Source organism: Oncorhynchus keta, chromosome 19, assembly GCF_023373465.1.
Source record: "Oncorhynchus keta strain PuntledgeMale-10-30-2019 chromosome 19, Oket_V2, whole genome shotgun sequence".
In the NCBI taxonomy this organism is placed as follows: domain Eukaryota; kingdom Metazoa; phylum Chordata; class Actinopteri; order Salmoniformes; family Salmonidae; genus Oncorhynchus; species Oncorhynchus keta.
In genome coordinates, this window is record NC_068439.1 from 34493044 (window position 1) to 34507427 (window position 14384).

At 44.2% G+C, this 14384-nt stretch overlaps 1 protein-coding gene across 7 annotated transcripts in view; it reads right to left on the reverse strand.

Moving 5' to 3' along the window:
• LOC118398100 (semaphorin-4A-like) overlaps window positions 1-14384 on the reverse strand; it is a 56325-nt gene that overhangs the window by 4074 nt on the left and 37867 nt on the right. For all 7 annotated transcript variants that reach the window (XM_035793129.1, XM_035793131.2, XM_035793128.2 and 4 more), the window contains exons 3-12: window positions 12264-12424; window positions 11879-11938; window positions 7967-8065; window positions 6505-6610; window positions 4789-4911; window positions 4307-4434; window positions 4002-4183; window positions 2641-2785; window positions 1623-1812; window positions 1372-1487 (exon numbers count right to left, since the gene is read on the reverse strand). In XM_035793129.1, coding sequence (XP_035649022.1) covers window positions 1372-1487; window positions 1623-1812; window positions 2641-2785; window positions 4002-4183; window positions 4307-4434; window positions 4789-4911; window positions 6505-6610; window positions 7967-8065; window positions 11879-11938; window positions 12264-12424 — 1310 coding nt within the window. The remainder of the gene's footprint in view (window positions 1-1371; window positions 1488-1622; window positions 1813-2640; window positions 2786-4001; window positions 4184-4306; window positions 4435-4788; window positions 4912-6504; window positions 6611-7966; window positions 8066-11878; window positions 11939-12263; window positions 12425-14384) is intronic.

Genomic DNA, 14384 nt, shown 5'->3' on the forward strand with positions numbered 1-14384 from the left:
GATGATTGGGTAGTAATTACGAGAATAATTAATTGAAACTAATCTTGACCATCTTGGTTAAACCAAGGCGCTCTCAACACTGGGGTTGTGGGTATGGGGTTAGGGGTCACGTACTGAATGTAACCCCTTCAAGTGTCCGCTAAATGACCATATTTTACTTCAGTCAGAGAACAAAGATTCTCCGCGACATGGTGTGACCTTTACTTGACATGATGTCCGAAATAACTTGAGTTCTACAGCCAGCCATACTGAACCGGAACTAAAACTGTGCACACCTTGAATACATTTGTCACACTGGAAAGCTGCGTTGTGAAATACACACCCCCATACAGACAGCTTGCCAGCTTATTTATCTTGCTCGCTCTCTCCCGTGCAGTAGGTCCGAGAGAGGGGGCTTTTCGGGGTTAAAACCATGGCCTTCTCTACTGTCATGCTGCCTCGGACACAGTCCTGCAAAACCTTACCAGTTTCTGTTACTTTAGCCTACACTGTGGTGTTCAGTGTACACTTAATAGTTCAACGGTCCCAAAAATTCAACAATTTGTATTCGTCATCTGTATTTCATTATGTGTGAAGGCTGTTAGATAAACTTTGAAATATTATATGCAGTGGTAATATAAACGTTTCACAGAGTTTCTGCATGTGCAATTGACTGTGTGTCTATTCCGTGCTAACCAACCACCTCGCACTTCACAGACGGTATGAAGCCATCAAGTGACACGGACTCCACAGGCCATGTCCATCTGTCAGTCACCAGCAGATGTGACGTGATTGGTTGAGACCTCTGGGCATGCTGGTGAGGTTAGAGAGCAGATGAACCCAGCGCACGCACGCACGCATACAAATCAAATTTTATTTGTCACATACACATGGTTAGCAGATGTTAATGCGAGTGTAGCGAAATACTTGTGCTTCTAGTTCCGACAATGCAGTAATAACCAACACAGACGGTACACTGACCCCTCACCAGGGCCTGCCTGCCCCACCATACGCATCACGCGAAGAACGAGCGTGAAACTCGCTCCACTGTCGCGTGGTTCACTGTGTTATACTTTAATGTGATCTGTTCCTCAGGGGCGAGCAATTGCTTGCCTCGCTGTAAAAGGAACTGACAAGGCCGTCACGCATGAGGTGACCAGATGTTTGGTTGTGGGGAAGGTTGAGGGAAGAGATGACAGGGGCAGTTCATCTAAACAACCTCCTGAGAGCTTTGGCGACAGGGGGATTCACAGTTTGCATCATGCACGGTTGAAGCACTAAAGTTAAGTGCCAGCCGGTTCTGAATTAAAATTTTATGTGACAGCGAGGCAAGGGTAAAGTGGAATGAGTACCTAACTTGAGATGGAGAATACCTAATGACTAGAACGGTACCTTTGATTTGGAAAGCAGGAGGTTCTTCACTGCCTGAGGCTGCTCGAAGACCTGGATCTCCTCAATGATGTGGGCACCCTTCTCCAGCAACACTGCTTTGTGGAGGTAGCCCGATTCTGAAAGCAAGCATGAAAGAAATGACTAACACAGTAATGGTCTGCACATGCATACATGTACTGAGTAATACAGTCATATTTAGGCCGATTCCAGTTCAATTGCCTGCCACACAGAGTTAAATACATGTCCAGTACCTGTGAGCAGGAAGAGAACGGTGAAGTCCTTGCCGTTGGCGGCCTGTACTCTCTGGGAGACCACATGGCTGTAGCGCTGGTCAGGTGACACCATGGTCAGGCTCCGCCCCACAGGGTGTACGCTGTCGTCTGCGAGGAAGTTTTCTTTGACAAAGCGAAGGGTGTTGTCTGAGGCATTGTGCAGGCCACACTGAGACGAGGAAGAGACATGGGATTGAGCCAGGCACAGCTATTGAGATACATCCAGTTGTGTGCCAATTGGCTGGTATGGGAGTCATCCACAACAATTATATTAAGGAGTTTGAAGAAAAGGAAAACATTTGCATAAAGAAGACTGCAAAGTCTTAACTCCAATATCACATTTATTATTCCAATGTGTGGAAGTATATTCTTACTGAACGTCAAACCAGGCCATGCTTATGATATAAGGCAGTGGTATTCAAACTTTTCCAACAGGGACCCCATTTTTTACACCAAGATTTCTGGAGACTCAATTCCCCCCCATCCAAATCTAATGACAACTTTAAAATCTGTCAATTTAGATTTTTACAACAACAAATAACCTTCAATTAATTGCATCTTCATCTCTTCAACAAAATGAAAAGAAACCAATAAATACATTTACTCAGTAAAATTCTATCTTTCAAATTATCTGTCTCAAAAAGGTTAAGATAACTACAATCTGGTAGCAGCGAATTTTGTAAAAACTTGAACACCTTTCTGAAATGCACTCCCATACAATAATCTGTACTCTGGTAAATGTTTTACCACTGATGTAAGGCATGGCTGATTTAATCCTCAATACAACACAATATGTCAAGACATCCAAGACAAATCAGAAACATTTACCTCGGCAAGGCATTCTCCCAGCATTGTTTTGTCTAGAGAAGTTGTTTTAACTTCTTATGTATATTTTCCTTTCATCCAACTTCTTAGAAGGTCAAATTAGCTAACAAGCCAATTTATTTCTGCTAACCCTCTGGGGATCTCTGTCATTCGAGACGGGGACACAGCTTACCTCTCCCGGGTTGGCGACCTTCTCCTGAACCCGCATGCTCCATCGAAGCGTGTCCCGATTCAGAACCTTGTAGTTGCCTGCGAAAACCGCTTTGATATCGCCAAGGCGGAACGCACACACTGCCGACTGCCCTGAGTTCACCGACCTAGTAGTGCACAAACATCAAAGACACTTGCGGTCACAACCACGCTACAATGTGGTAGCAGCTAAATTTGTAAAAACTTGAACACCCTCCTGAAATGCACACGTTTCAAAAACCCTCTACATACCAACCAGTCTTTCTTCTTTTTTAAAAAAGTAGTCTTATTTGACAAATGTTTTTCAGAGAGGGATTCAAATAAAATGTAGAGTTCAATACTGAACTAGCCAGGTACAGGTAACTGCCAAAATAAAGGAAACACCAACATAAGTGTCTTAATAGGGCGTTGGGGCACCACGAGGCAGAACATCAACGCACCTTGGCAAAGATTCTACTAGTTTCTGGAACTCTGTTGGAGGGATGCGATACCATTCTTCCACAAGAAATTCCATCATTTGGTGTTTTTTTTTTTTTTACGGTGGAGCAAAATGCTATCAGGTGCCACTCCAGAAAGTGTTCCCTTCAGTGGCGTGCATTCATGAATGCCAAGTGTAGCCACGCTTCCCCAAAAAAACGTATTAAGAAAAACATAAAATAATGTATTTCGTCTCTCTACGTTTCATAATTTCCTTCAATTTGCAAGAGGCTGAATATATATATATATTTTTAAAGGGGGTCCAGTTTGGACATGGCGTCACTCCTATCAAATCGCTTTGAGAGCATACCTAATTTACAAAAACAACTTGATTTGTTGCATCTCATTGTGTTGTTGTTCTTCAGTGTTTATCTAGCTAGCTAAAATTGTCCCTATCCTAAATCGCCATGGATGTGGTTTAATTTAATTCTCTCCGTACTGTCTGAAAATGTCAGAAACATTAACTTGCTTGACCATACTGTAGGTCATGTAACTGTTTGTTACATGTAATATGCTATGTGGACTCCACCAAACAGATGTTGCTCTCCGGTTTTGTGATGAAACGAAGATGTGGTTGAATTTACTTAAGGTATATGAACTAACAGGTTATAGAGCAAACAACGCAATTATCACAATACATAGGTTGTAATCTAATACATAGGTTGTCATCTTTTTTTGGGCTTCACCAGTGATTTTACCTACACACCACTACTGGTTCCCATAAGTGTTCAATTGGGTTGAGAGCTGGTGACAGACCTGTACATATCATTAGGACCTGCTAACAAGAAACAGTTGCCATTCCTACGGGAGACTGTCAACAGATGACTTCATCCCATTCATAGAGTATAGAATGTGTAAACTACTGACCACTGAGAGCTGAAGATGCCGAAGAAGAGGGTGTCGTCCACTGGGGCGCCCTCAGGTGGCGGGAGGGTGACGATGTCCTGGATGACGTTGTAGGGCAGCTCGTTGTCAGACTGGCACAGGAGCTGGGCTTTGGCGAAGGTGGTCCAGCGTCGTTGCAGGGTACGCTGGCCCCCGACGTCACTCTGGGACAGACAGGAAATGGTTGAGAGGATTTACCATTAACACGGATCCGCACACACGCAGGCGTACAACCACACAATCGATGATTTGCAAACACACAATAATGCATCTCTTAGGGTCTTTACCGTGCAGACTTGGGCGATGCGAGATACAGTGAACTTGTCAATGAAGTCGTACTCCCGGCCCACCTCGCTGAAGAAGAAATAGATCTTCTCTTCGCTGGGGACGAAGTTGGAGCTGATGAAAGTGGGATCTGGAGAAAAAGATTGAACAATTGGCTAGACTAATTGAGATGAGTGCGTTACTGAAAGCAGGTGAGGAAAATGTATTAACGAAGGAATCATTGGAAAGTATTCCAGACGTATTGTTTAGGAGGCTTAACAACACCAAATGACTTATCATTCAACGCTTGCCTAAAAAAATCGAGTGCTTTAAAATACCAGTTTAAATATAGAAGTCAAAATGTACATTTCCTTTTAGTTGGATTTCTGTGGAAAAAGTTACTTGTAGGTATTTCTCCCTCTAACGTATTGCTAAATATCCTATATATGTAAGAGTCTTGGGGGTGTGTGTAATACATCATGAGTAGATTGTTGAAGATACGTACCCTCCAGCCAGCCCAAAGTGTCGTCCAGCTTCAGATCAACATGGCCGCCCTCGCTGAGGTGGCGGGAGATGACCGGCCGGTTTCCCATGTAGTCCGCTACCGTTCCGGTGTACAGCTCTCCATCTAAACACACACACGCACACAGTGAGTGTCATCCAGTACAAGCCTCTGTGTGCCTCAAACACGTGAATCTGAGTAAACATACAGGAGAATGACATAACAGCCAACAAGTTCAAGAGTGCAATGATAGTTGTACTGGCTTTGGATGACAACAAGGTCATGGTAAGAGGAAAGGAAAATGATTGTTGTACAGTCAGTGCATGTAATCATTATGTACTGATGGCCTTCCACATCAAGACAGGTTCTGTCAAGACTTGATATATATTGCGAGGAATACAAGATGTTGATTTTTTGTTTTTAAATACATTTTACCCATTTTTTCTCCCCAATTTCGTGGTATCCAATTGTTTTAGTAGCTACTATCTTGTCTCATCGCTACAACTCCCATACGGGCTCGGGAGAGACGAAGGTTGAAAGTCATGCGCCCTCCGATACACAAACCAACCAAGCCGCACTGCTTCTTAACACAGCGCGCATCCAACCCGGAAGCCAGACCAATGTGTCGGAGGAAACACCGTGCACCTGGCAACCTTGGTTAGCGCGCACTGCGCCCGGGCCCGCCAGAGGAGTCGCTGGTGCGCGATGAGACAAGGATTTCCCTGCCAGCCACACCCTCCCTAACCCGGACGACGCTAGGCCAATTGTGAGTTGCCCCACGGACCTCCCGGTCTCGGCCGGCTGCGACAGAGCCTGGGCGCGAACCCAGAGTCTCTGGTGGCGCAGCTGACGCTGCAGTACCTTTTGACTGATTGTGAGAATCTCTCCCCAGCAGAAACTGTCTCCAACATTGCAAACATCTGGGCCTCCTTGGTGGCGCCACCAAGGAGGCCCAGATGTTTGCAATGTTGGAGACAAATTCTGCTGGGGAGAGATTCCCACAATCAGTCAAAATTAAAAACGGCAAGTGAAATCACAATCTTGAAAACATAAAATGTTAATTATGGCCATTGGCAGATTTATAGGCCTGATCAGGATACATATGCAAAACTGCTGCCCACCCTCCTGTAACGCTGGCTAGCAGTCACATGTTGCCCACATAATGATAAAGACATCAGGCCAAGGATGTATTGACAAGAGGATTATCAGCGTCTGCTCTTCCTCTCGCTCACACAATCACAGATTAAAACAACACCACGTTATCATGGCAATCTCCACCACCTTCACGCACACTATTCTTAACCCTACAATGAGACGGGACAAATATGATGACATCGAAGAGACAAAGAAGTTCACACGGATCCCTATCCCCCTAGGCACTCCTGTAGATCTGAAAGGATTGGATTGGTTCAAGCAATATGTTAATTGCTTCATGTTGCCTTCTCATTGGTTGGGTTAATTTTGTTTGCAATATAACTCAGACCTGTCAAATCCTTTCAGATCTCAGGAGTAGACACCAGTATACCATGGCGTGCATGATATCGTTGGTTCCGTTCAGTGCATTGAAAGCGATTGGGTTGAGTGATTACATTGACTGGAGCTCCGACCGCAACGGAACACTTCCTGAAGAATGTGTATGTCGTCATCGTCGCCCTTTGTCAAATTACATTTCCTTATTCGTTTGGCTACCCCCTCCACTTCCTGTGAATCATCTCTTACCGACGGTGATGGCAGAGTTACGTTGGTAGGGGTCGTAGGGGCAGCGACCTCTGCCCTCCTCTGGCTTTCCGCTGGGGCTCGTCACCAGGGAGAAAGTCTCGGAGTTCTGTAAGGAAAAGAGCAGAGCAGGGTCACACCAAAGGTCATGACTCATGAGGAAGCCTACGTTAATCTGTGTTTAGCACAGTTTTATCTAAGACCATAATAGTTAGACCTGCTACACTGGACACTTCATTTTCTGCTGAGCATATGCCAAGAGTAACACCCTCCCCCGCAGTTAATTAATCCTGCTTCAATGGCTGTATGAGCGAAGCGTCCTTTTAAAGCGTGACATTAGGCTTGGAGCCTATTTTCTGCCAATTGAAGATCGGCTCATGAGGATAAATACTTGATTAAGTGGCTTGAGCTGCCAGTGTAGCTGCTAAAAACCTACAAGTGTTAAGACTACTAGAGACCGTAACCTCTCATGTAAAACCTGGCTAAAATGTAAAAATGACTAAAGAAACACGTGCTTCTTTGATGCTAAAGGATGCTTAATTCTAGCTAAGTATATGAAGGAGCAACCAAATTGTCTTTATCTAGATAGAGATAGAGACAAGTGCAGCCCAGTCTTGGGAATCATTATATGTGAGGGATGTCCTGTCTGAGTGACCTGGCAAGCATTGGCTATGCGAGTGTAGACGAGCAAAGCTGCCAGCATCAACATGACCAGAGTTAACAGGCTGGACTGGTGGTCACACGAGGATCCAGCCTCTTAAACATTATCACACAGAAATGCACGCGCACACACACACACACACACACAGTCTCAGCCCCTGGGCATCACACTCAGGGGGCGAGCCAGCAGAGTATGAAAACATTACCGGGACTGGTTGTTGAGCTCAGTACCACACACACATAACCGGATTAAGAAATGATCCACTTCATGTGAAGCACCGGCACGCACGTTTCTGAGCAAAAAAAAATGACCTACAGCCGTGATGTGCTTGGCACTAATGTCGTTGCCATTGAATATCTAATATGGGTTTACTGTACAGCCCATGACCAAGCACCATTACCCTCTTAAGAGAGTTGGAGAAGATACTCAGTGGGTGGGAGAGAGGAAGTGATAGACGGAGCAAAAAACAAATAGAGAGATGGTGAGGGAGGCAGTGACGGAAGGAGAGAACAAATAGGGATAAACAACCAATAAAATAAGCTTGAGACAGTGATAAATGCAAGACTGTGTGGGATGAATACCAAAACCTGTTAAGTTCCTGGCCTCATCACTATTTGCCCTTGAGTACACTGCATCATACATTTGGTGACGATAAAGCTTGTTCTCATTTGAGTCTGGAGTATGAGAAAATTATTTCAAGAAAATAATCTATGTAGGTGTGGGTTACAATATACTGTACAAATGTATGTCGCGGCAGTAAGAGATTGGAGTCAAAGAAAGACGGAGAAAAGAAGAGAATCTTACGACGTAAGCGCAGCGTGGGCTAAAGGCGAAGGTTCCACAGGCGTACATGTGCGTGGAGTTGAGGAACTGCAGCACCCGGATGAAGTTGGGACAGTCCATCTGAAGGGGGGACAAGATGGAGACGGATAACTTTAAAAAAAATAATAATAATAATAATAAATTAAACAGTGCAAATAACTAGGTACAGCTCCTAGAAACGAGAGTCCGGGAAGAGATGGAGAAAACAAAGGCAGGTTAATGTTGGAAAATGGTTTCCTAATCCTGGTCCTTGAGGTACACTGTGTGCTACTGTCCGTCACTCCAGTCTACACAATACTCTTGTTCTAGGAATTGTAGAATTTAAACTTTGGCCAAGTTTGATACAGTTGAAGCAGGAAGTTTACATACAGTTAGGTTGGGGTCATTAAAACTCGTTTTTCAACCACTCACACAAATTTCTTGTGAACAAACTATAGTTTTGGCAAGTCGGTTAGGACATCTACTTTGTGAATGACAAGTCATTTTTCCAACAATTATTTACAGGCAGATTATTTCACTTATAATTCACTGTATCACAATTCCAGTAGGTCAGAAGTTTACATACACTAAGTTGACTGTGCCTTTAAAGAGTTTGGAAAATTCAAATGGGTTTTCCAAATGGACAATGACCCCAAGCATTCATCCAAAGTTGTGGCAAAATAGCTTAAGGAAAACAAAGTCAAGTTATTGGAGTGGCCATCAAAGCCTTGACCTTAATCCTATAGAACATTTGTGGGCAGATCTGAAAAGGCGTGTGCGAGCAAAGAGGCTTACAAATCTGACTCATGTACACCAGCTCTGTCAGGAGGAATGGGTCAAAATTCACCCAACTTATTGTGGGAAGCTTGTGGAAGGCTACCCAAAACGTTTGACTGAAGTTATTAAACAATTTAAAGGCAATGCTACCAAATACTAATTGAGTGTATGTAAACCTCTGACCCACTGGGAATGTCAGTAATGTTTTACTAGGATTAAATGCCAGGAATTGTGAAAAACTGAGTTTTAATGTATGACTATGGTTTATGTAAACTTCTGACTTCAAATGTAGGTGATAGCCAAGCCAAATAAATAAACCTCCAAAACACAATGAACATCCAGAACCAGAACTGGGTGACCCTGCAACAAAGCTAATGTCAGTCTGTCGAAAGATAAAGGAGAGCCACACACTCCAGCTCAGATGCAAAAATATTTATGTCCAACGTTTCGACAGACAAGCGGTCTTCATCAGGGTATAGTGACAAACACTGCAGGATGACTCATTTATATAGTGTCAAAAGACACACAGGTGTCCAGTCATGGCTGGGTGTGGCCTGATATCATTGGTTAATTCTCATTAAAATAGCATCCAAAATCATAATGGATAGCGTACGATCATCAATACAATTTGGCTACATAAGCCTACAAACATTTACAATATCAAAATCACAAGAATGGCTTCAGATCAAAGTCTACGTTGAGTACGAAGGGACCAAGGGTCTTTAAATTAAAGATCCAAGCAGCCTCTCGTTTCAACAATAAATTGTCGAGGTCACCCCCTCTCCTAGGGTGGGTGACATGTCCGATGCCAATATAACGTAGAGACGTTAAACCCTGATGAAGGCTGCTTGTCTGTCGAAACGTTGGACAAAAATATTTTTGCATCTGAGCTGGAGTGTGTGGCTCTCCTTTATTTTAATTTTATTTTACCCACTTTTCTCCCCAATTTCGTGGTATCCAACTGTTAGTAATTACTATCTTGTCTCGTCCCTACAACTCCTGTACGGGCTCGGGAGAGACGAAGGTCGAAAGCCATGCGTCCTCCGAAACACAACCCAACCGCACTGCTACTTAACACAAGCGCGCATCCAACCCGGAAGCCAGCCGCACCAATGTGTTGGAGGAAACACTGTGCACCTGGCGACCTGGTTAGCGTGCACTGCGCCCGGCCCGCCACAGGAATCACCAGTGCGCGATGAGACAAGGATATCCCTACCGGCCAAACCCTCCCTAACCCGGACGCTAGGCCAATTGTGCGTCGCCCCACGGACCTCCTGGTTGCGGCCGGCTGCGACAGTGCCTGAACGCGAACCCCGAGTCTCTGGTGGCACAGCTAGCACTGCGATGCAGTGCCCAAGACCCCTGCGCCATACGGGAGGCCCTTCTTTATTTTTTTAAAGTGTTCCACTACGCCAGCCAGCACCTCGCCTAAATAGGTGTGCATTTCTTTCGCCTCTAGATTAGTCTGCCTACAGATAGCAGGTAAGGGGGAGGAAGCACCGTGAGCGCTGGTAACCCTGATCCTATTACTTAGTTTAATGGAGCCACATGTGGAGGCTTACTTCATGGAAGACTTGCATTTACAATAAGCCATGGCAGTTCCTTGTTTCTGCCCCAACAGCGGTCATTCTGATGAAGGCCATTGGCGGCCGAAACGGCATGTTTTTAACTTGAATTAAGATCAATTGGGAAGTTTTTATTGCGACCAGACCAGCTTGCTTCGCATCATTTCTTTATCCCTTTGTAAGATATAACTTATCCTAGCTCCTTTCTCAATCCTTAATCATGGGATATGGGGCATGTTGGTAATTATGACACATATTTACCTTTGTGCATAAAGCTGTGTAAGGTACCGTCGTGTAGAAGCTCTCGCATAACCTTTGAAGAGGATCAAGTCTATATTATATAATGGAATTGGTCTTTGTATGCATGGCCATTATGGTCATCTCTCATCTGATTTATACTATGGCTGTGTATAGAATGGCTTTGTTTGACCGGTCAGAGGAAGATGTGTCAAATGTAGCTAAGCCCATTGCATGTGACGCAACGTCAGGGGTCGCGTTGAGAGTTCATAAATCTGCATTTTCAAAACACAGACCGTCCCAAAAAAATCTGGGTTTTAAACGCTTTTCACCTGCGTTTTATTTTGAATGTCAACAGTTTTTTTTGTCTTCAATAGAGTGATCAGGGGCGTGCAACTATAGTTTTTCTTCACAGTAAATACATTAGTACAATACATTCGGCAGAAAATAGCTTCATCAGATGACAACAGAAGTGCAAAGCTATTTGGCTAGCAGCTACACAAGTAAACGCGTTCACAATTGAAAAGCAAGGTCTTTTTTGCTAAAACTACGCATGGCCATCATATTTCTAAAGTTCATCAAAAGAAAGTAGGCATTTACATTTACTAATGTTTTGCTTGAAGTTAATATGGCAGTTTACCAGAGAGGGTAGGATACACAGAAAAGTACCAGACAAAAGTAGCGACACTTCAGTCACAGTGCTGTCTGCTAAACGAATGCCTGTTTGTGAATTCCCATCCAAGTGGAGAAGTGCAACTGAAACCCAAAGTTAGTCTGATGCTGAACAGAATTTACAATAAGCATTTTAGATCTGTGTTTACAAAATGCAGCAAGACATTTCATCTTCTGTGATAAATGGAGATTTCTGAGTTAACAAGAACACTACCTACAGGTCCATAAATCTGCTAATCCCTATTGGCTAAGACCATCTTGTATCAACTTCCTCCTTTCGTATTGCAAACACATTGACAGCCAGGAAGCCGGTGTAAGTTATCCAATCAATCAAATAGCAAACAAAGTTCCATTAGGGAATTACAGTCTTGCTGGGGTGGATGGTAGTGGAATGCAGCGACAGCTGTGCCTCCGGTGAGTCATGTTTATCCTCCCTAAGACCGACCCGCTTGCCCAGCCTTATATCGCCCCACCTACTTGCTTTGTCATTTATAATTCTAACGTATTAAGTTATTATTTAAGCTCTAAAGTTCAAATTAAGTGCGATTGAAAAACCTTGCGATATTCATTGCCTGTCCAAGACCAAATCTAGGGGGAAAACACTGTCCGCATGTGGCATTAATAACAACAAATGGGTGGATTGTATGATCCAGGGTTAACTTGCCTTTTTCTTGCCCTTCATGGAGCATTCGTCCAGGTCCTTCTCTGAGGGGGACCAGTCCAGCTGAGAGAAGGATGAAGGGAGAGAGGTCAGTGTTCAGACTTGAACCAGCTGTGTTTGTGTTTCACATAACAACCGCTGAACTAAACCACCGGAGGGGGACATTTTCTGCAGCATAGACGAGCTCCAGGCAGTGTTGAATATTTACCAATAGAAAACTGCTGATCCGATATAGCCTGCATTAACTGTAAGGCTGAAGTATTTCCCCACAAAATCTGGTGGTCTTATGCATGAGCTTTAAAGCTTATGGGGTCTATAAAGCTTCATGAAGTCTCATAGAGCTCGTAATACAACGTTAATAACACGGGTGTAAATGTCAACCCCGCACCTTGCTCCTCATCACAATGGCATCCTCCTGGCTGACATCCAATGAGAGAACTGCGTTCCGCGCTCCCACAAACAGAGTGTCGCCGTCATCGCTTAGCAACAGTGTCGTGGTGTTGCCGACGTCCGAGCTGTCGAAGTGGCTGAGACACCTCCCGGGTGAACCTGTTAACCAATAGATTAAAGTGACAGGCATTAGGCTTCCCTTTCACATTCAAAAGAAAGCGCATACAGGTACACCTGGACCTTCATATAAATCAAGGAGTGTCATACGGCTCAGATAGTTGGAACATGGTGTCAGCCCCACAGAGGTCGTGGGTTCAAATCCCGCATATGCTATCCATGTTGAATTCGAGTAGCTAGTAAATGGTCTAAAAGAACATTGGCTTAGGCCTACATTTTCAGCAGCAGAAACGTCAAATCAAATGTTATTTGTCACATGCGCGGAATACATACGTACAGTGAAAATGCTTACTTTTACAAGCACTTAACCAACAATGCAGTTAAGAAAAATAAGTGTTAAGTAAAAAAAATGAATTAGAAAAGATATAGATATATATATTACACTGCTCAAAAAAATAAATAAAGGGAACACTTGCGAGACCATGTGCTGGTGCGGTTGGCCCTGGGTTCCTCCTAATGCAAGACCTCAGGTGGCTGGAGTGTGTCAGCAATTCCTGCAAGAGGAAGGAATTGATGCTATGGGCTGGCCCGCCCGTTCCCCAGACCTGAATCCAATTGAGCACACATGGGACATCATGTCTCGCTCCATCCACCAACAGACTGTCCAGGAGTTGGCGGATGCTTTAGTCCAGGTCTGGGAGGAGATCCCTCAGGAGACCATCCGCCACCTCATCAGGAGCATGCCCAGGCGTTGTAGGGAGGTCATACAGGCACGTGGAGGCCACACACACTACTGAGCCTCATTTTGACTTGTTTTAAGGACATTACATCAAAGTTGGATCCGCCTGTAGTGTGGTTTTCCACTTTAATTTTGAGTGTGACTCCAAATACAGACCTCCATGGGTTTATGTATTGGATTTCAATTGATAATTTGTGTGATTTTGTTGTCAGCACATTCATTCAGATCTAGGATGTGTTATTTTAGTGTTCCCTTTATTTTTGTGAGCTGTGTATATATATATATATATTTTTAAAGAATTCAAGAACAGCAGTAAAATAACAGTAGAGAGGCGATATACAGGGGGTACTGGTACAGAGTCAATGTGCGGGGGTACAGGTGAGTTGAGGGAATATATACATGTAGGTAGGTAAAGTGACTATGCATAGATAATAAACAGAAAGTAGCAGGGGGGAGGGGGGTCTAGACCGCTTGCTGTGCGATAGCAGAGAGTACAGTCTATGACTAGGGTGGCTGGAGTCTGACAACTTTTAGGGCCTTCCTCTGACACCACCTGTTATTGAGGTCCTGAATGGCAGGAATCTTGGTCCCAGTGATGTACTGGGCCGTACTCAATACCCTCTGTAGAGCCTTGCGGTCGGAGGCCGAGCAGTTGCCATTACCAGGCAGTGATGCAAACAGTCAGGATGCTCCCGATGGTGCAGCTGTAGAACTTTTGAGGATCTGAGGACCCATGCCAAGTCTTTTCAGTCTCCTGAGGGGGAATAGGTTTTGTCATGCCCTCTTCGCGACTGGCTTGGTGTGCTTGGAATAGAGGTCGACCCATTAATTAGGGCCGATTTCAAGTTTTCATAACAATAGGAAATCAGTATTTTTGGACACAGATTTGGCCAATTTTTTTTACACCTTTATTTAACTAGGCAAGTCAGTTAAGAACACATTCTTACTTTCAATGATGGCCTAGGAACGGTGGGTTAACTGCCTTGTTCAGGGGCAGAATGACAGATTTTTACCTTGTCAGCTCGGGGATTCAATCTTGCAACCTTAGGGTTAACTAGTCCAACGCTCTAACCACCTGCCTCTCATTGCACTCCACAAGGAGCCTGCCCGTTGCGCGACTGCAGTAAGAAGCCAAGGTAAGTTGCTAGCTAGCATTAAACGTTTTTTATAAGATACAATCATAATCACTAGTTAACTACACATGGTTGATGATATTACTAGTTTATCTAGTGTGTCCTGCGTTGCATATAATCGATGCGGTGC